Below are 20,763 nucleotides of genomic sequence, written 5' to 3'. Positions count from 1 at the left end.
GAGATGTATACATGCAGCAGAACACAAACATGCGTAGCTTTGCTTAGTTTTGCTTAGTGTTAGCTTGTTTATTTTGGCGCGGTTTATCTCTGTTGTCCCTGCTGAAATGAACAAACTGTAACGGCCAAACTGTAACACATGGCAGATGGAGGCAAAAACCTATTTTGAGGTTCAAAGAAGGGACGTGGAGGTCATCCCTTCAAACTGATAGTGGTCCCGGGCCTGGTTTTCCTCATTAACCCCCTAGCAAGCTTGAAGAGATATCCATCATCCAGTCTTACTTAATTGTGTCTAATGTGGAAGCATTATTTATGTGCAGTTAAATTGTTTTAATTATGTTAAAGAGATTTGAGTTTTTTTTTTTTTTTTACCTTGAAACCATACTTGCATACATGTTTTATTCATGCAGAACAATCTAGAATCTAGAACAATTTAGAATTTATTGGTTTTTAGTTTAACATATTTTTATGTTAAAACATCTGAAGTTTATTTCAGATTTTTTTAACATTCTCAGCTTGGCAGTAGGCAGAATTTGGCTGGGTTCAGTGAGCCGTCCAGCTTCTTGTCGACTGCACAGCACTGACAAACACATATGTTCCTATTTCTGAAATATGAACAAGCTGGACTACAGTCTCAGCGGTGGTTCATTGTGGCGCGGTAGCTGCTTTAGGTGCAGGAATGGTCAGGCGTTTGCCAACAGCCCCTTCCCCTTTTTTCCTGTGGGTTTGCCTTTGGGGCGACGCACGGAATTTGAATGTTTGTATCAGAATGTCGAGGGTCAAGTCCCTTGAGCTGGACAGCCATACAGGGCCATGTATGATTTACGATGGACTTCCTGTACCAGCAGAGGAATCAGACGTGAGTTATGAAGTAACGCCACTTTCTTTCCTGTTGGTCTGTTCCCCTGTTTCCCTGCTCACCCGAGAGTATTCCAAGAGGGGGAGAGAAGAAAAAAGTCAGACTGGGATTTTAAAACAACTTTCAATGGCAAGCCAACACATTCACAAGAAATATGAGACATTATTGCTGCCTATTTGTCTTTTGCAGTGTAGTTATGTTTATGAAGCAGTGTGAGATGAATACTTTTAAATTCATCTTGACAGTTCTTTATTTTTTATGTCACTGTCTGAAGATTGGTTCACTACAAAGCAATAATTCTTCTGCAGGGTTTTTTTTTCCAACAGTGTGTTTGTCACTTTCCAGATGTGAAATATATATCAAAGGAATTTTTAATTTAGCTAAAGGAAGAAATAACAGCAGGAAATTAATGAATAAATGCTATTTGAAATGGTCATAGAAAGAAGGCCAAAGCCACATTGAGAGCCACATTGAGAGCTATAATGAGAATCTCGATGAACAACCTGCGGTGCGGAGATGAAGCCAAGGAGGAAAGGAACTGGAATGGAGCTGTCCATCATCATGCTGTCATAACAACACCATTTACTGTCACTGTAACTCGCATTCTGGAACCGTAAGTCTTTTCTTTTCTCTTCTTTTTTGTTGCCTACACAGAGCCAAAAACGGCCCCCAGCATGCAAGAAAAGAATGACCTCACAATGTAGAGTAAAGGTGACCTCACAATGTAGAATTACGCACGTTTCATCCTTTGTGTTCAAGATTGATGACCCCTGCAAGATTGATGATTCATCTTGTTGCATCTTTGCGTGTTGTCTCAATCCAGTGAACGTCCAGCAGGGACACTCTGATCGTCCTAGCTGACATACAGGGAGGGGTGAAGGGGATGCCGATGGGGGTGTTGATAAAGCCTGACGCTGCTGAGTAATGAGCGCGTAGCAGATAGGGGTGGACTGGGAGGGGGGATGGAACGGCCTCGGTTCAGGGACAGCCCTGTTCTCATCTACATTAGTGTGTGTGTGTGTGTGTGTGTGTGTGTGTGTGTGTGTGTGTGTGTGTGTGTGCGTGGGTGCGTGTATGTGTGTTGGGGGTGGGTCAGCTGTACCAAAAAAACGTTTGAATTTATCAGCGATGTCTCCACCACAGTTCATTCCATGCCCATCAGAAAATGATCAGAACAAGGAGCAACAAAAATGGCTGACTCCACCTCACTGATTGCACAGGAAATAAAGAACATATTGTGTGCAGGAAGAGGAAATACCAATCCGAGTGAGTTTTTTTTTTTTTTTTTTTTTAAAGTATGAACACATAAATGCATTAGACAGACCTAAATCCCTGTTATTCTCTGGGAGTTGTAAAAGCAGATTTTTACTTTTTCAAACACGTCACACTCATCTTTTAGCCGTTTAGTAACCTCAGCCATTGGGGTGGGACTCTGCATTTGTAAAACCCTCTTTCGCTCTGACTATTAAAACTTGATTCCTTCTCTGGCAGCCATTGTGTTCTAAAACGCAGTTTGCGAGGCTCTGGACAAGTCTGTCTTCATTGGGCAGAACACACTGAACTGCTCCCTGACAAAACACCACTGTAAAACTGGGGAAACGTGCTTGGGTTTCCCAGGCCTCTGTTGTGAGGCAACAGCAGAAACTCCAGTGACTTCTCTCTGCCTTAAGAAACACGCTGTAGCAGCATAGATATAGTCTAGTTGCAGCTGAAAAACCCGGGGTGGGCTCAGACGAACATGCCCGAGAGGCTTTGCGTGCTTCTGACAGGTGGTTTAGGTTTTTAGCACCGAATGAGAGATTAGGGTCGGTGGTCATTGCGTGTGCGTGTGTGTCTGTGTGTGTGTGTGGGGGTGAGGGGTGCTACTGTGAATACAATGAGAGAATACTGCAGGAGGCTCTTTCTGACCACATGGGGGTGAGTGTGAGTGTGTGTGTGTGTGTGTGTGGGGGGGGGGGGGGGTCCTTGAGATTATAAGGTGATGATGAATGAGTGTGTTAGTGTGGGTAGGTGCTTAAAACCCCATATATTGAATTATCTGCTGGCTGTTGTTATGGCCAAACAGCAAGGTTACTCTCCTCTCCTCTCTTTCTAGTATTGAATGGGACAGGCAGCATGAGAGGAGTTTTACAATGATGTGAGTGCAAGCTAACTTTGGAAGACTCACATTTTGAACATGTTTAAGGGTTCTTGATGCACCATTAACCATTCATGTTTTCAAACAAATGTTATGGGTCTACTAATGTACTTACAGATTTAAGTTTAAGCACAATTTCAAATGTAAGGCAATGCCTTACATTTAGATTCCATTTCTATATTTTAATATTTCTATACTTATGAGTATGAATGTATGGTATGTGCATTTAGTTAGTATTTAGTGGTATTTGTATTGCTGTTCCGCCAGACCGATTGAGAAGAGGTCTTTCAACTTTCGAGATACAGAGGCGTTTTTAAAAAAGGGTAAACGTAATTGGAAGGATCGTGTTACGTGGTTTCCAACAGGCTGAGAAATGTCACAAGAAATGCAGGACAAGTCTAATGTCCTCAACCATGTGCCCCATTAGAGAGATAAAAGAGGGGATTGATAAATTGCCCTTTTAGCTCTTTTCTTTGGCTTTCATGAATTTACATTATCTAACAGAGTGGGGGCAAATGAATAGCCCTGATTAGTGTGGAATGGCTTGGAAGAGAAGCTATTCATCTTTGTTAGCACCCCCCTCCCTGTTCCTTTATGGCCTGTTTTTACAAGGATGAGAGAGGGTGCCTGTCCCATTGGGCTCAGGAACAGGGAGCCTGAGTGCTCATCCCTGGCCGTGTCTCCTGAAACAGAGTTCAAGACTGTGAATGCTGGTGACTCCTCTGTAACCTCCAGAGGTACTAGCAGCTCACCCTTAAATGACCCCTTAGCAGGGAAGATTTTTTTTTTCGCTTGAATTGGGGGGGGGGGGGGGGGGGGGGTCTTCCAGGGGGGTCTTCAGACCACCAATCACAATTAAAATAACTGAACCCCATGGTTCGTAGCAACGCTTTTTTAAAAATTTTCGTTAAAGCAACGATTGGGCCTGCTCTTTACTTTTTGTTTTCTGTGGTATAAATGTTCGGACTTAAATGACATTGCCTCTGAGGTAAAGTGGCATGTGAATACGGACAAGCACACAGACGTTACACAAATTTAACTAGCAACTAACTACAGATATAGCTTGCACAATATTAAATTGTAGCTTGCATAATATTAAATTGTCTGTAGCAATGTGACATTGCTATACATTTAAAAACTCCACGGGTGTTTTTTGTCCACTTTTCCCAGTGTCCCCTTTTCAAATGTTGTGTCAATTTTTCGGCAACCTCGAGAATTTAAGAACTAGAAACCTTGTCTTGAGATGCACTGCATATACTGTAATCCAGATTAAATAATGTAAATTACATTGATTCTAAACTTTTACTACATTTTACTAAAATGTTAAGTACGAAACGTTCAGATGCTCTCTCGGTGCGCTACAATATTCTGAAAAATAAAAATAAGTAATAGGCTCATACAGCGCCTTTAGACAGTGGTGTAGTAAAAGTGTGTTTTCAACTCATGTTGTTGAGCAACAATCGCCATGTTGGATTAATCTTTTTCCTTTGCGAAAAGATTTCTTGTAACCTACATCTTGCTCAGAAGCGTCCCGCCGCAATAATGCAACTGTCTCGTCAGACGGCGTGTCTTCTATGAAGCCGAATTGCGATGTCATTGGGAGAGTGTGCTATCGCCACCCCCTTAGCAGGGCCCCTGTAAATGCCAGCCTCGCTGTAGCGGCAGTGCGAATTCAGTCGAGCCGGGGAAGAATTCAGACGGGGGATGCCTCTGTCTGTGACGGTGACAGTACAACAAACGCGTGAAAAACAACTGGGGTACAGCTTATACTATGGATAGCAATGACGCCTACCTACACTTAAGTAAGTGTTTGCGTACTTCTTTTTGAAACCCCCACATTTGTGTTGAATCCGCGTACTGTTGAAGTTGAGTGTTTTGTTGTTTTCTTGTTGCATACATTACATGGCGTTTAGCAAACCGGATTCCATGAGTGGACTTTAGACGGGCGGCTATAAATTCAGTGTGGTCGTGTGTTATCTGTGTAGTTAGCACTTGTCTCGCAGTAATGTGTATTGACGAGAAGGCTGTGCCAATGCAAAAGTCAGGTGACTGCAATTCTGTTTCTCAGACAGGGTCAGGGGTTGGCACTTTAATTGCGGTTATGTAATTTATGGCCGCTGTAGCGCGTCTCTAGTCAAGCTTATTGCAATCAAACTGCAACAGTATGTTGTCCGAAGTGTTTGTTTTTGCGGTAGAAGCAGGGAAATCTGGACTCATAACTCCCAACTTTCCAAAGAGAAGTTGATACGTGTTCGCTACCCTCATGCGATTTTTTAGCCTACCAAACAAGACTGATAGTTTTTTTTTTTACTATGAAAACTATTTTTCCTTATCACAGGTATAGGTATTTTGACAAAGGAATTAACCATGAACCTGATAAATGAAATTACGCTTTGGTTGAGGGAAATACTATTCATATTTGTCCATATGTGACACAGACAGTAGGGTAATCTTTAATGCAGAACGGTACGCAATGGGTAAAAATTGATAGCTGCCTGTTCACCGATAGTGCGACGCTTGTACTTACCCCTTTAACTTCATCCACATAAATAAACACAAGTCCCTTTGGTGTGAAGTCCACTTAAAATGGCAACAGATGTTTGGAACAGTTTTGAAATGCATTGAATCAAATCAGGAGCTGTATTAAAGCACTTTGGTGTGTGTTACAGATTATTGCACTCAGCTCTTAGGCGGCACATATTTCAAATCCACTGCATTTTTGCCAAATAAAAAAGTGATATAATTAAGTATTTATCAGATAATGCACTAAAGCATTCACAATACAGAAGCGTAAGGTTTAATTTACTTGGGGGATGGGAAAGCATACTTTCCCCATCAAGGAAAGGGTTACTCAATGTGGTGTCTCCATAGTTAGTGTAATATTTGCTTTCCAGATATTTCGACACTCTTTGCCTGTGTTGCATGCAAAAAAAAGAATAAAAAGTTGATTATGGCTAAATGTATCAGAGTGAGGAAAAAACATTAGTGTTCTGGTCCAGGCAAAATGACAGTGTCTAGCGAATCAGCTCAGCCCAAAACATTCTTTTTGCGTTTGCCAAGTAATTCCAAAGCACTTAGTCTTCCAGTAATCTTTGTTTACTGCAGTTTGTGAGTAGTCCCCTGTGATGTTTTAAGGTTAAAGAGGTCTTGATTTTCTCTGTATAAATTTCCTTGGATTTTTTTCTGATGACAGCTGACTTTTAAGCACTGAGGGACGAGAGTTTCCCTTTAGTTTTCTTTTATTGTTATTGCCTTATTCATTTCAGCCAGAACTTTTCTCTGGCTGAAATGAATCATTTATTAATTCTCAGTAGAATCCTAATCGTCCGATTGGTTTGCTTGGCAGATGACCTCATCCGCGCTTGTTTATTTAGGTTCCATTTGAAGTGTTATCTATTTATATAGCTGGAAATAACCTGAACACCTTACTGGAGAGAACAGTAGAAGTGCCATGTCTGGGATCCTCAGGTTGCAAGTTCAGTTGTTTATCCCCTGTGTCATACGTCTGATTGACATGCAGCTAACGTGGAATATTAAGGGGGAATATATGCACGGTCTTTATCAGTCATGCTGTAGTCTTTCACATGTTGTTCAGTCTTCCGGTGTTTTTTTTTTCTGGGAAAGGATATGAGAGGCTAGCATGGAGCAGCAAGGACAGCTCTGCGCCGCTCAGTGTGGGATCTGATTGTGGGGTCAACCTCAGCTGTGTTTGATATTCTGGACTTTGACATGCAGCGTCAATCACTTTCCTGCTTTTGTTTGAAGATCCGAGAGCCCTCGGCAAGGCTGCAGGATTTGTTATTCTAAACGTTCTCTGGCAGCTTTCAGGCACAGAATCAAAAACTCATTACATCTCTTGGACAACTGATAAAGTGTTTTTTTTTTTTTGACAGATAGTACTGATGGTTTTACAAAGGCCAGAAAGAGACGTGGAATTGAGACTAGTAAATTACTGTTAGGTCAACAGATGACTTTAGTTTTCGTTTGTCATTATTATACACTGTTTTCCCTCTAGTTAAACCAGAAATGTGTGTGTTGCCAGAAACAGTCAAGCCCAGCTATGTGCAGACTGAACAGTATGTTTCTACTCAAGCCCTCAGGGCGAAATAATCAAGCAGACCATACCAGCAGATTGCCGATCATCTTGGCAGCACGATGTAGTTTGAAGTGGTGTGTCACGTTGGGTTTTTTTTGAGAATTCACAGGCATTCACAGGAGCACAGAGCAACACCTGCATGCTTTGGGCTAATGCCATGTTAGTTTATGGGTGTTAGGCATTAAATAATTATGACCTTAAGGGGGAAAATCGTAATTGCAGCGTGCCATTTGGTTCACCGTTGTAAGTTTCAAGATCTTCAAGCAGCATAGATGAAACTGTTCTAACAAGGTGCTTATTCTGAATGACAAAGCAAGCACTGTTAGATATTAGTCACTATTACCCCTGAATGGTACAGAATTTTTCATCCCACGCCTGTCCTGGTTTCTTGTCAGTGATTCGCCAAGAGCCACAGGCCCCCTGGTTGCATGGTGGCAGCATTGTGCAGTAGTAAGGAGCATGACTTGCAGGCCAAAGGTTGCTGGGTTTGAGTCCCGTGTGGGCCACTGCTGTTGCACCCTTGGGCTAGGTGCTTAACCCAGATTTCCCCAGAAAACATTCAGCTGTAAAAATGGATACCGTGAAAATCGTGAACCATGCACATTTGGATAAGAGTGTCTGCTAAGCAAAATGCAAGTGTTGTAAATGGAATGGTTCCCACTCTCTGCTGATCTCATGACCAAGTGCTCAGACAAACGGGGCCGCTGGCGAAGAGGAGGAAGCTCACATTCTGTTTCCTGTCCTCAGGCAGTACAAAACTTGTGTTCATGTTGCGCCTTCAGTGCTTAAAGTCTTCCCACGCACTGTGTGCAGAGGGGCTTGGGATGAGGGGCCGAGACAGGTGATCACATTACACCCTTAACAGCCTCACAGTGTAGCCTGTGTCCTCTCTTGGCCGGCATCCATCTGACACCTCCCTGTTATCCGTAACTGTCCACCCTTGCTGTGTGCGTCCTGGTTTTTTGAGGTCTCCGTTCCTGTGTGGCAGGGAGGAGATGGAGACACAAGATGGAAGTCCACATCACAGCCTTGTTTGTGTGTGAAGTGCCTATTATTTTACCCCTCGAATGAAACTGCTGTGCATTTTTTGTGCATATTTGCACATTTTGCACATTGCTACTTTGGTCTTTTTTTTTTTTTTTTTAATTTGTTGCGATTTGTTCAGAAACCACAGAATTGGAATGAATACAGAACCCTCGATTAGATAATTCATTAGAGGACACGCTGGAAGGGCCGCGGCGACTGCACGACACACTGGACCGATGTGAATCAGTCCCCCTATAATAGGCAATGATTCTGCCCCAGTTATCGTGGGCCTTCCCTGGCAGACCAGAGCATGGCAAAGCTGTTTGTCTCCATAACAGTGGACCTGAATTTGGTAATTTGAGAAGCTTCTGTACAAACTGCATTTTGTGCTTTTTGTTTCAGACCCCAGCACAGACAGAATGAGGAAACAAGCATTACTTAAGGAACAGTGACGTTATTTATCACATGAGTGACGCATGTTTGGAAGGAAACTGAATTTGCAAGCAGAGGTTGCAGGGTCAGATCCGGAGTGAAGTGCTTTACCTGAACTGATGCACTGGCTGTCCACCTGTATAAATGTTTTTTTTTATTTTCAAAAAATAATTAATGCTATGTATTTAATTTACATCTGCTAGGCAAAAAATATGAGATAATTATGAAGTCTGCTTTCTGTAATAAGGATTAAATTGCTTTCTGTCAAGAAAAAAGTTTTCTGTGGTGTTTATAATGGATTTTTTTGTTGTCATTTTGTTTGCAAATAGCTAATATCATGAGTCCTTGTTGATATGAATATATGAATGAAATGATGGGTGTGTTTGTAGTTCTTAGAAGGAGCTGCAGGACAAAACGGCTTCAGCAGGGGTGTTTGTGAGCCGCTAGCTTTACAGATGCCATGAGCCAGAGCTGAGCTGTAATCTCCTCGTCAATAAACGGGTTTCCTCCTAGACTGAGCCAGGGGATAATCTCCCATAATCTGGTCGCTGGCGCGGGCCGCACCGCTAACACTGCGTTCTGCAACCGACGTCCCGCCTCACTGAATGGCCTGCCCACCACGGCCCGCCACGTGGGGGCGGGGGGGGAGTCCGGCTGGCTTGACGTCACCCTGAACGCTGCATGGGCGTCATACGTAGCCCTCTCTTCTGGCCACCCCACCACGTTGCCCCCGCCTACTGGTGCGGATTTGGGAGCAGCATTTAGCTCGTTTATGTAACATCCTTATTTGGGAGACAGAGTTTGTTTGCTCTCAAGCTTTGACCTTTTGAACTGTTTGACTGAAGACACAACTGTACAGTAGCTTGTTTTGCTACTGTTTGTACTGCAAACAGTATATTACAGGAGTTGGACTTCTGTTTGTGTGCAGATATGGAGAGCAGAGTGCTGAAGTGGGAGAGAAATTGTCCCCAAAATACAGAGACTTAGTAACAATAGCTTGTCAGACTCTTATCATTGTCTGCACTGTAGTACAGTGCAGGAGTTTTTCTCTTTACATGTAATGAATGAGGATATGCCAGTGGTCTCTGTGAGATGAGGCTTTTGGTTTGAGGCTTTCTTACCATTTGTCTGTGTAACAAGGTTTCATCCTTTTCCAGGTCTGAAGATGGTTGCTGTCATTGTCGCGGAGCAACGCTTTTTCACACTTGTTTGCAAAAATGTCATCTGGGAAATGTGGAATGCTTAGGCAGATACCTAAGACTTAAGACTTATTTATATAAAGTGCTCATCCAAGGTTTCTGGCCTCCAATAACTGCTTTCTGTGGCAGTTAATTACTGTGGGCTCTCACCTGCTCAAAGCGCTGCTCCCTTTGTAATGAAAGTGCTAGTGTCATGGCTGTCTCCCCAGTGCCCCCACTGGTGCTGGTTCTGATAGATAGTGGCAGCCCGCAGCTCTGAGCACAATTACACCGACTGTGGTCCCAGATGGAGGACGGCTTGCCCTCCTCATTCATCCTACTGCGTTGCATTAAACCAGACTGGTGAATCAATGACGGAAGGCACATCACCTCCCTCCACAGGCTGGTCAGCTTTGACACACCCTATGCCTGACCAATCCTTCTTTTTGTTGCTGTAATGCTCCGGTGGCAGCATAAGGGAGTGGTCATTTGGATGCTACAGGACCTCAATTGAGTACGTTTGTTGTAAGTGGTGGCAAGCGTTAACTAAAGTGAGAAGATAATGCTGAGCTTATCACGTGGGCTCTGTGCTGCCCAGACCTCATTCTCGTGCATGTTAGCCTGGGTAGCTAGACATCCTATCCCTTGCCTAGAGCAAACAGTAATATCTTGTGCTCTGACCATGAGGACTACCCGGCAGGGGCGTCTGATATGTGGCTAGCCATAGCAATCACCAACTTTGTAGTAATCTTCTCCTCTGTAGTGCTAATAGTCTTTTACACTCACGGCTACTCTGATTCTCAGTTGTATGCTTAATGCTAGACTGAACTAAAGAGTGGAAATTTCTCCAGAAATGGTTGTAAATTTGGAGGTGGTTTTTAAATGGCAGTGATGGAAATTGGTCATTTATGAATGCCATATGTGAATTATATAATATTGTAGCGTCCCCATTTCTCCTGATTGGAATGTACAGAAATCTGTACAGTGAATCTCTCAGTTCAATTTCATTAGCTGGGTCTGGTTGCCTCACTCTAGCCCCCCCCTGCTGTTTCATGTTGCTACTGCATGCAGTGCCACCAGACATCCTCAGTAAATAATGGATTTTGTGGTGGGTTTCTGTTCTGAGTAGGGCTGTATCTAATGCCATTTTTTGGCATTCGAATTTTCGCCAACCTTTTTTGAACAAAGCTTCGAATGCCTGTGACGTCATCATTTTGGCCTACTGTTTCGGCATTTCGTAAGTGACCAAATGAATGTAACAAACCATTCTGTCCACAAACGTTCAACCAGCATTTGCTTCAGAATACAGAATTATTCCTGTGCGATTTCATGACACATAATTCATTCCATAAACTGCTGACTCACGGAATGTATTGGACCAAAGCCCTTTCGTGCACATCTTTTTTTTAATTAACCTTTATTTTACCAGGTTTGTCCCATTGAGATTAAAATCTCTTTTACAAGAGAGACCTGGCCAAGAAAAGCAGCACATCAAGTTTCAGACAAAACAAAACAACATAAGCATAAAAAATACACAAAAAGACGAAGGACAAGTAGAAAGTACAAAGTACAACAAATGCAAAAGCAATCAATTTTCAGCTAAAAACATATTATACTGATAATACATTTCTCATCTCAGATTACGGACAACACAAGAGTGTGCTCCGAACACTTTACTGACGACTGTAGAGCCAGGTCGCTCACCGGTTTAAAGAAATTTAAGAGTGGGAGTATGCCGACTGTGTTTTCATGGTGTCACCCGAAAACCATAAGGATAATTCAGCGCCACCGGAGGTAATCATCATCTGACATCACGCATTTTTATGTGTATAAGCATGATTAAGATAATAAGGATGAGCATTGAACACATTAAAACAATGTAACGTTACATAAAACACAGACCTACGTCATATTTCATGTCTTCACTTTAGTGAGAAGTATATATTAGGCTACGACTGAAGTTAGCTCTTCACGCTACCAGTATTGTAATTGCAATGTAACAGAACGTGACATCACAGCTACCAGCTCTGCCTCGTTCTCGCTGCAGCGTGACATGCGCGAAATGCTGGCCTAGGACATCTATTACGTGGACAGAATTACTTTTGTCTACAAAATGAGTTTCTTTTGTCCACAAAATGAAAAGCACAACGGTCAGTTCAGTGCACGACAGGAATCATTTGTTTTCTGTGCACAAAAGTATGTGCGCTCTCCAATATATCGTGGACACAATGGTAACGCGTTATGGTTTCATAATGAATTTATGCGTTTCGTAGCACAGAAGGCATTCTGTCTACGAAAAAAATGGCTGTTACACTTGGCGCCCCACAGTTTATTGGCAAAATTGTTTATGTTGAATGATAATAAAAAGTAGGCAGCTTTAACATCTAAATTTCTTGTGTTGCAGTAGCAATACCTTCAAACTGCAACTGAGCACCCATCCTAATAATCGAATGCTTAATTTCACAGTCGAATGCCAATTCAATGAACGAAGCTTTGAAGCTTTGAAGCTTTGAATTCTTCAGTACAGCCCTAGTTCTGAGACTAGCCCTTAGCACTGTCTCTCAATGTCAGAGGGCTCACAGCAACCGACTGCTCGCCTGAGACACATCAGGGACGAAGAGAGGAATGGAAGCACCCATTAAAGCTGCCACCTGTTGTGACCCAACCTGATGTGTGAGCTGACCTGACACAGGGCCCGGGGTTTTGCTCATCGCTGTGGGTGCAAATGCAATGCAAAGGAATGCCCCTCTGCCTGCCAACCACCCCACGTAACACATCTCTTCTCTGGAGCTTGGACAAACTATGCTGCTGTGCACGGTTTCACCTGTCGCCGTGCCCTTTCCGGCTATTTTTTGGCCAATCTTGCTATTCGCAGTGGCGGGCACTCATGCCAGTTCCCCAGCTTCCAGCCCTCCGATCCTTTAAATCTGGAGGACAAGTAGCAGGAGCCTCTGTGACCATCATTCCTTTTATGTAACATGTTTTTCCATTTCCTGCTTTCTTGTGCCCCCCAACTGAATCTTTAAGGCCAGCACTGAGCCTCACGGGAGCAGAAGTAGTAACCAAAAGGTTTCATGTTCAAAGCCCACAGGTGGCCCTGCTGTTGGGCAAAGTTGCACTGAAATAGTTTCTGCAGTGTAAGTCAGTTGTGTGTGAAACTAAAGCTCTTCAGGTCAGTCTGGTTTAGGGCATCCTAGCATTGCAAATAACCACTCTAACCTGGAATACATGCTGGCGTAGAAGGGCAGTTCCAACACAATTTCACCCATAAAATGACATATTTTGGAATTGCTGTGCTGCACGCGTGTGGGGAAAAATATTTTGGTATATGTAGATTTTGGTTTCTACGCTGCATTAGGAATCGGAAGCATTCGGTAACGGAATGTGTTTACCAGTGAATGAGCCGGAAGCCTGTCTTTCTGCTGTTTGAGATCCTGCCAGTTCCTTTTCTTCTTGAGACATCCCCTTGTTGCTGTGTGGACAATGCCTAACCAAGAGCATGATGTCACAGGCATGTCTGTCTGTCTGTCTGTTGGCTGAGTAGCAAGAGTAGAGTAGCAGAATAACTGATCACTCAGTTTTCTAGATATGTGGCACTGAGATCACTTACCAATTACTGTGATAACTGCTAATACATTTTAATTAACAACAGAAAAGTCTAAAATTTCATCAATATCTAGAGAGGAGAGGCTAAGACCCCCTGCATATAATATAATTAACAGGTGGATCAGATAATAATGAACAGCTATATTTTTTGTGATGCCCGTTGTACTGCTTGAAAGTGTGAGAGAAGGCAGATATTTTTGCAGTGGCTCCTTAAGTGTTTCCTCAAACACTGTGTGGGAAATACAGCGTTTAGTTAGTTTGAATAATTATAAAATAAGCCCAGAGTTGTAGTTCTTTATTAATTCATATTCATCAAAGAGAGCTTGGGACCTTAGATAAACTCACAGAGAATGTATTTTTATTAGTTTCCCTTTCCAACAGTTAATGCAGATGTCTATGCAGTTAGTCACAATTCACCCAAAAAGAGCTGGAGTTTCGCACAGCAGAAAGCTGGGTGTGATTACTTGGATATTCAATAATCATATTTGTATTTGATTGAATTTGATTTGTAATATTTGAATATCAGATTATTCTAAGTACTCCATATTTCCAAATTTGTCTAAATACCATCTTAATACATTTACATTCTTTTAGAATGAGTGATAGTTACATCCCCATTAATTTGAGGTTTTGGAAGATAAATAATCCAATTAGCACAAGAGCATCTTTAGTGAGCAGTGTGCTACTGATTCACGGTGGCATCTGCCAACAACCCTGAAAAATTCAGGTCAGGGTTACAGCCGGCGAGGTCATCCAGTTGAATTGGCAGTCTCGTTACTGTTACGGAATTTGAATGAAGATCAGCTGCATTGTCCTGGCATAGTCTGAATTGACCAGGGTGAATCAAGCAAGGTTATGTATTGACTGGGCACATGGCCAGCTAATTTAACATAATTCTGATTGGACAGAGAAAGACAGGGTGGTCAGATTCTTAAAAACTGAGATATCACCATGCTTTGTCTTGTCCGTCAAGTCTGACATATATTACACAAGCCATTTGTGCCATTACCCTAATATGTGAGCACATCTTATGTCTTGTATACCAATGTATACTGCCAGCTGCTTTATTTAGGTCACATTTTACCTCCATATATGCAGGTTTACTGATGGTTAAGTATGAATCAGGTGGAGTGCCAACCTTCTGGCTGCAGGTCCAGTTTACTGAGAAGTGTCTGGCTGGCATACAACCACTGGACCACTGATATATTACACAAGCAACAGTACATTGAGTGTGTAATGCAGTGTAGATGATACTAAAGAATTGTCATAGTTGTAATTATAATGACAGTTGTAGTTGTTATTATGTGCTTGTTGGTTGAAGCATTATTATTGCAGCAAATTTGCCTAGGCCAGCGTTTCCCAAACCTCTCCTGGAGGACCACTTGTCCTGCATGTTTTAGATCTCTCCCTGCTCCAACACAGCTTATTTAAATGATCTGTTTGTTATTAAGCAGCTTCAGGAGTTCATAACAAGTTGATCATTTGAGTCAGCTGTGTTGGAGCAGGGAGAGAGGTTTGAGAAACGCTGGCCTAGGCAATGACACTTTAAACATCTTAAACCATTTACAGCCATTTTAATGTATTTGATATTATTTAAATAATACTACTCAATTAAATCCATTGTCATTAAATTATGTACACCAGCCCCTGTCTAATCAAAGTGCTGATTGCTCCTTGTGTTTGAGTCAGTACACTTAAATTTGGTGCACCCAGACACAGTGTAACTGTGATCTCACAACCCAATATGGAGGGGTAACAGTTGTTAACAGTGACAAAGAATTGCATTGGAGGACAGTGAGAAGATCTCTAGAGGGAAATTCAGCTAAACCACCATGTTCATGAAGTAAGAAGGCATTGCACTTCTCCAGTTCACTACTGTAATCACTTCTCATCAACTTCATCAACTACCAAACTGTGCCATGCAGTCATGGTGTGGCAGGACCAAAACAATGACACGTTCGCTGACGACCGCTTCTCAAAGTCAAAAACAGCATGCAGTACATCCTCTAGTCTAGCTGCACATCTGCATATGCAACAGAAGCATAGCTTCTTCTGTTGTTTGAAGAAGACGGTAGGAGGGTTTTTGTGACATAGAGCTGCTGGCTTGTTTTAGATGATTAAAGGAGCACATTTAATCAAGTTTGGATGTGAGGTGGGGGAAGGAGAGAGGGTTCATGGTACCCCACACTAGACAGCTGGCATTTGGCTGGATGAACAGGTTGGAGGTACTTACTGGGGTGTAAGAGGATTTAATGTCACCATTGATCAGACATCAACCTCATTAAGAATGAAAATAAATGTAAGGGGGGGTCTGTTGTGCATTGTGTGCCAGGGTCAAGTTCTAAATTCTGAACCTGCCTTAACTGTCCTCTTTACGCCTATAATAATAATAATTATCAACAATAGTAAAAATAGTAATTATTATTATTATTATTATTACTATTGTTGTTGTTGTTGTTAGCATAGCAGATGCCCTTATACTGGGCAAATGGGAAAGCTCAGAGTCAGGCCCACATATTATTTTTTATACAGCTAGCTGTTCACTGAAGCAGCTTAATTGCCTTTGATCAAGGGCAGAATGCTCTGCCTCACCAGAGACTCAACCCTGCAACCATCTGGTAACAAGTTAAGTTGTTGCTTGGCATAGCGGTACTGGCTACTTGCAATACTGTAACATGATGTAATAATTTATATATCATTTAATATGACTACTAAGCTGCTGCTCTAGATCAGTGTGTTAGTGATGACTGTACTTGTTTTTAGGGTAAATGTCAGGTTTTGGAAGCTCCTACAGTGTCCTGCTCATTTAGTGTTGAGTATGTGTGATATTATGAGTGTCTGGGTGTCTGTGGTAGAGGTTAACTGAGATGAGACTGTGTATATTGCCAGTGTGGCCATTTTTGTTTTGTTTGTTTAATTGAACCAAAGCACCGTGCGTGTTGAATGTGTCTTAGGACTGGGACTTCTACACCTGTCTTGTGTTCCTGCGTTTGCTGCTCTTACAGAGGCGCTGTTTTAGCCTGTTCGTTACAAAATATTTAGTTACATTTCTAAAAATATGATTACTTGTTAAAAATTCTCTCTCCTTGCAGTGGAGGTTATGGCCTGTTAGTGTGTGTGTGGGGTTGGGTATGTGCCTGTGTGTGTGCATATGTGTGTGTGTGGTTATGTGTGTGTGTATAGTCTTTGCGATTGTGCTGCATGATTGTTAGCGCCGGTGTGACCACATTCGTGCCTAATGGTAGTGGGCTGGCTCTGACCTCTGAGTCTGGACTGCAGCAGTCAAAGGTCACGCACAGGCCTCAGGCATTTGGAAGTCAAGGTCGTGTCCCATCAGTGGAGGATGGCATGGACGAATATGAGCCAGCCTCCTAGGTGTACAGCTATTAATAACCCTGTTCTCTGCACCAATCCATCAAACAGGGAGCTCCTCTGCCCAGGAAGGTTCAAGGAAATACGGCAAGAGGAGGGCTCTTGGTGAAAGAAACACAAATATTGACATTTTTTTCTTCTTTCTTCTCCGGGAGAATCGATTTCCGTTCGTGAGTGACTTGGAGTCCCACCACAGGAACGCCCTCTTCATCTGCTTTACAGTTTCAGTTGCTCTCGCAGCGATGTGGGCAGGAGAATTTACGGCTGCAAGTTGGTGCCTCCTCCACCAGGCGGCTCGCTAATATCCAGCAAGGCATTCTGAGAAATTGAAGTCTGCATCGCAAAATCCTTAGAGACAACAACACTACAGGGCGAGAAGAATATATTCTTTCCATTTTATTTTTGTTGGATAAATTTAAATACTTGGCCAGGTTTCAAACATTGAAACATTTCTTTGTATCTCCACATTTTCATGTTAGTAATAAAACAAAAGACACATCATATATTATCAAATGTAAGCAAAAATGCTAACACAAGGCTGTTACTTGGGATTCCTTGTTTTTGTGATGTATTTCAAAGAAATCGCCATCCTAGCTTAAATATTTATAGGTTTGGTCGGTGATGTAATAGGATTCATTAGTCTTTTTTCTCACTGGCCCTCAAAATGGTAATCGAATGCAGGAGAAGGCTGGACAAAGCTCAACAAGACTGCTTCAAAACTGAGTATAAACATTTCCTGAAAGTTCTCCAGGAACTACAACTACTGAAACGTAGAGCAACATGCTTTGTATTAATAACAGATTTCTTTTGTCAATATTGGGGGCGATATAATTTGTGTTCAGCCTTTCTATCCCCACTTAGGTAGCAAACAGTACATCATATTACTATCTATGGAGCTATCCTATTTATCACCAACCCTGCGTAAGAGTGGTCTCACTCTGCATTTAAATACCTGTTTCCTAATTGTCATTAGAAAATAAAAAACTACAAGAATTTACAAATAGCCAGGCTGATCCCATGTGTAGTAACCTAAACTTTGTGAAAAGAGGCAGATGACTGGAGAAACTACCCTTGTCTCCTTAGCATTACAGGCTATTACTTTTGCTTTGACATCACTAAACCATTTTGACTTAGAACACACCCAAGAAGTGGTATATGCTGTGCTGTATAGGCTATTACACACCCAGGAAGTGGTGTATGCTGTGCTGTATAAGGTGTTGAACACATTTAGGAAGTGGTGAATGCTGCACTGTATAGGATGCTGAGCACACCCAGGAAGTGGTGAATGCTGCACTGTATTGGCTATAGAACATACCCAGGAAGTGGTGAATGCTTCACTGTATTGGCTATAGAACATACCCAGGAAGTGGTGAATGCTTCACTGTATTGGCTATAGAACATACCCAGGAAGTGGTGAATGCTGCGCTGTATTGGCTATAGAACACGCCCAGGAAATGGTGAATGCTGCACTGTATAGGCTATAGAACACACCCACAAAGTGGTGTATGTTGTGCTGTATAGGCTATAGAACACAGCCAAGAAGTATTTCCCAGCATGTAGTTGTAACACTACACAAACAGCCCTTATTGTTATCTTACTCATGAAAAGCTACATATCTTTTCATAAAAATGACATTTTTGTCTAGTCAGCAGCGTCTCCATGCTAGCCAGATCCGTTGTCATGTCCCACAGGCCACACCTCACTGATGTGTGCCGGGTCCATGTGGTCATGTCCGCAGCGAGTCGGAAGTCTTAATGCCTGCCTGTATTTCAGGTGAATCTGTAGCTACCACTGTAGCCAACTGTAGCTACCAACTGTAGCCTCACTGTGTACCAGACGTTGGCCAATGGGTACACAGGTGTGCAGGGTGCAGTTTTGGGGGGAGCCCCTGGGCAGCCCTGTGGGGGCCTGAGGACACACTATGGGAGACATGGCAGGCGCTCCACAGAGCAGTGCTATGTCTTCTCTCAGTGGTTCTGTGTGCGGACCTGTGTGATCTAGCATCGGAGGCGCCTCCTCTTCCCTCCACTGGAATGTGACATTTAGTAGCTGGAATTGGAACGGGTCTGACGAGGGAGTCTGGGGCAGCAAGAAGGGCTGTATTCACAGCGCGTTTGAGAGAGAGAGAGAGTGTGTGTGTGTGTGCAGTTTCATGCAAGTGTGTGTGCATTCCAAAACCACTCCCCACAGCTGCAGAACTCCATGTTCTCACTTACACAGTGCCCCATCTGCCCCTCCCTCCCACACTCAAACACACACACTCCCCACCAGCCACCCCTCCCACACACAGACACACACAGATATACACACACAATAATGCACAGATATTGTACACACATGATACACACATTTCCCACCAACTGCCCCTCCCACACACACTCGTCAACCATTCCTCTTACACACAAAGACACACACACACGTACATCATACACACACCATGCAAACACGCAGTGATGAAACACACACCCTAGACTCCTTGTGTTTCATGGGTTACACCCCCTCTGCACATTTGAGCCTCAAGTCTGCACAGATGTGCAGAGACGAGTGCTTTGGACCCCAGTCAAAAAGACAAGCGATTCAAACATGGATGGGAATTTCCACCCACTGGTGATGCTTCCAAAGTGTTGGGACAGTGAGTACAAGCGGATATAGATCGGTTTAGTTCCCATTCGCTGTACAGTATTGGGACATCTATTTGTAGGCATTGGTAAAAATGTGTCACAGTGAATCTACCCAAGTGTGCAGACCTTATACATCACGTTGCTACATCTGTGCATTAATTTTAATTTGCCTGGAAGGACAGAAATGCTGTTTTGTGTCATTTCCAGCTCTCACTTGCACCGTAGATGTGTTGGACAGGAATGAATCACGCCCAGCCGGCTTATTTTCCACTTAATTACTATGTGATTAGTGCCACGATGGGACAAACGGTACGCTCCAACATTTGAGCCCAGGCTCTGTAAAGTCCTTGATTCTTCCGCAGCTTAGCAACTTTAGTTACGTTTTCTAGTTTCTTAAACTACCGTTTTTGCGAACCTATGTAAGTGACTATGACACCTGCTCAACTACTGCCACTTGAAGCTAAGGACATAGCGTAGTTTGGTTAGATAGAAAGAAGGCCTTTGTTTAAACAAAGGGACTGAACGCGTAGTAACGTACACATGGGATAATCACGTGGCAAACTGCCATACAAAGCGGGAGCTCGCATCATACAACGCTGCGGTAGGGCCGAAAGCAGATCGTTAATAGTCGACCGATACCTTTTATTTATAGGAAGACTTGCTGAAATGTCAGTTATTGTGGTTGGAAATATTAGGTGAAGCGTGTAAACGGAGAAATCGGTTACTTCGGAGCGTGCAGGCTTCCCATGTGCGCGCTCTGGCATTGCGCGTCTGTTTGGTGTATTTGGCCCCAGACGCGAGCAGGAGGGCGCGACCGGTCAGGGAAGCTCGCGCAGGCTAGTCTGACCTATTCTGCAGAACAGCGTGTTACGGGAGAGAGATTTACGCGCTTGGGACAAGACCCGGTGACCTGGCGGTACCGCATGCGAATGCCAGGTTCAATTACCCCTGTGCCTGTCGGGTCTCGTGGAAGTTTTCGCAGGTTTAAATGTCAGGCTGTCGGTCTGTATTCCGAGGCACGGAAATAAGATCAGCGCGACACGTTTAGCACTGGGGAAGGTCTTTTTAAACTGACGACGAAAGTGAGACATGGGCGTGCTCTTTACAAGTGAATATAACATTTTTATATAGATGGATGTATGCCTTTTATTTTTTGTGTTTTAAATGTCTGAAATATTTTGGTCTATTAGATATTTCTCCCTTTTTTCCCCAAGGGTCTGTGAAAATTTAAGCACACCCAGAGCACTCCTCTGAAAAACACACACATAGCCAAAGTATTTGATTTTGCATAGTTTACAAAGTTGCATATGTGGCATGTGAGCACTTACCAGGGGTTTGTTAAATTGTTTCAGACAACTTTCAGGCTCCTCTGTATGTGTGGGTGTAAAATTAATCAAATGTAAAATACATTGTCTCAGAATAAAACAGTAGAGTGAT

The 20,763-nt window shown here is 42.9% G+C and overlaps 1 protein-coding gene across 2 annotated transcripts in view; it reads left to right on the top strand.

Moving 5' to 3' along the window:
* The window catches only part of rxrga (retinoid x receptor, gamma a), a 39,127-nt gene that overhangs the window by 6,461 nt on the left and 11,903 nt on the right, over positions 1-20,763 (top strand). The window contains exon 1 of one of the 2 annotated variants that reach the window (XM_036554221.1): positions 4,650-4,797. The exons of the other annotated variant lie outside the window; for it this stretch is intronic. Coding sequence (XP_036410114.1) covers positions 4,767-4,797 — 31 coding nt within the window. The 5' untranslated portion in view covers positions 4,650-4,766. Of the gene's footprint in view, positions 1-4,649; positions 4,798-20,763 lie in introns of those variants that run through there. 2 annotated transcript variants of the gene reach the window in all.

Source organism: Megalops cyprinoides, chromosome 20 (genome assembly GCF_013368585.1).
Source record: "Megalops cyprinoides isolate fMegCyp1 chromosome 20, fMegCyp1.pri, whole genome shotgun sequence".
In the NCBI taxonomy this organism is placed as follows: Eukaryota; Metazoa; Chordata; class Actinopteri; order Elopiformes; family Megalopidae; genus Megalops; species Megalops cyprinoides.
Note: the sequence above shows the minus strand (reverse complement) of the source record. Positions and strands in the feature narration are given on the sequence as shown.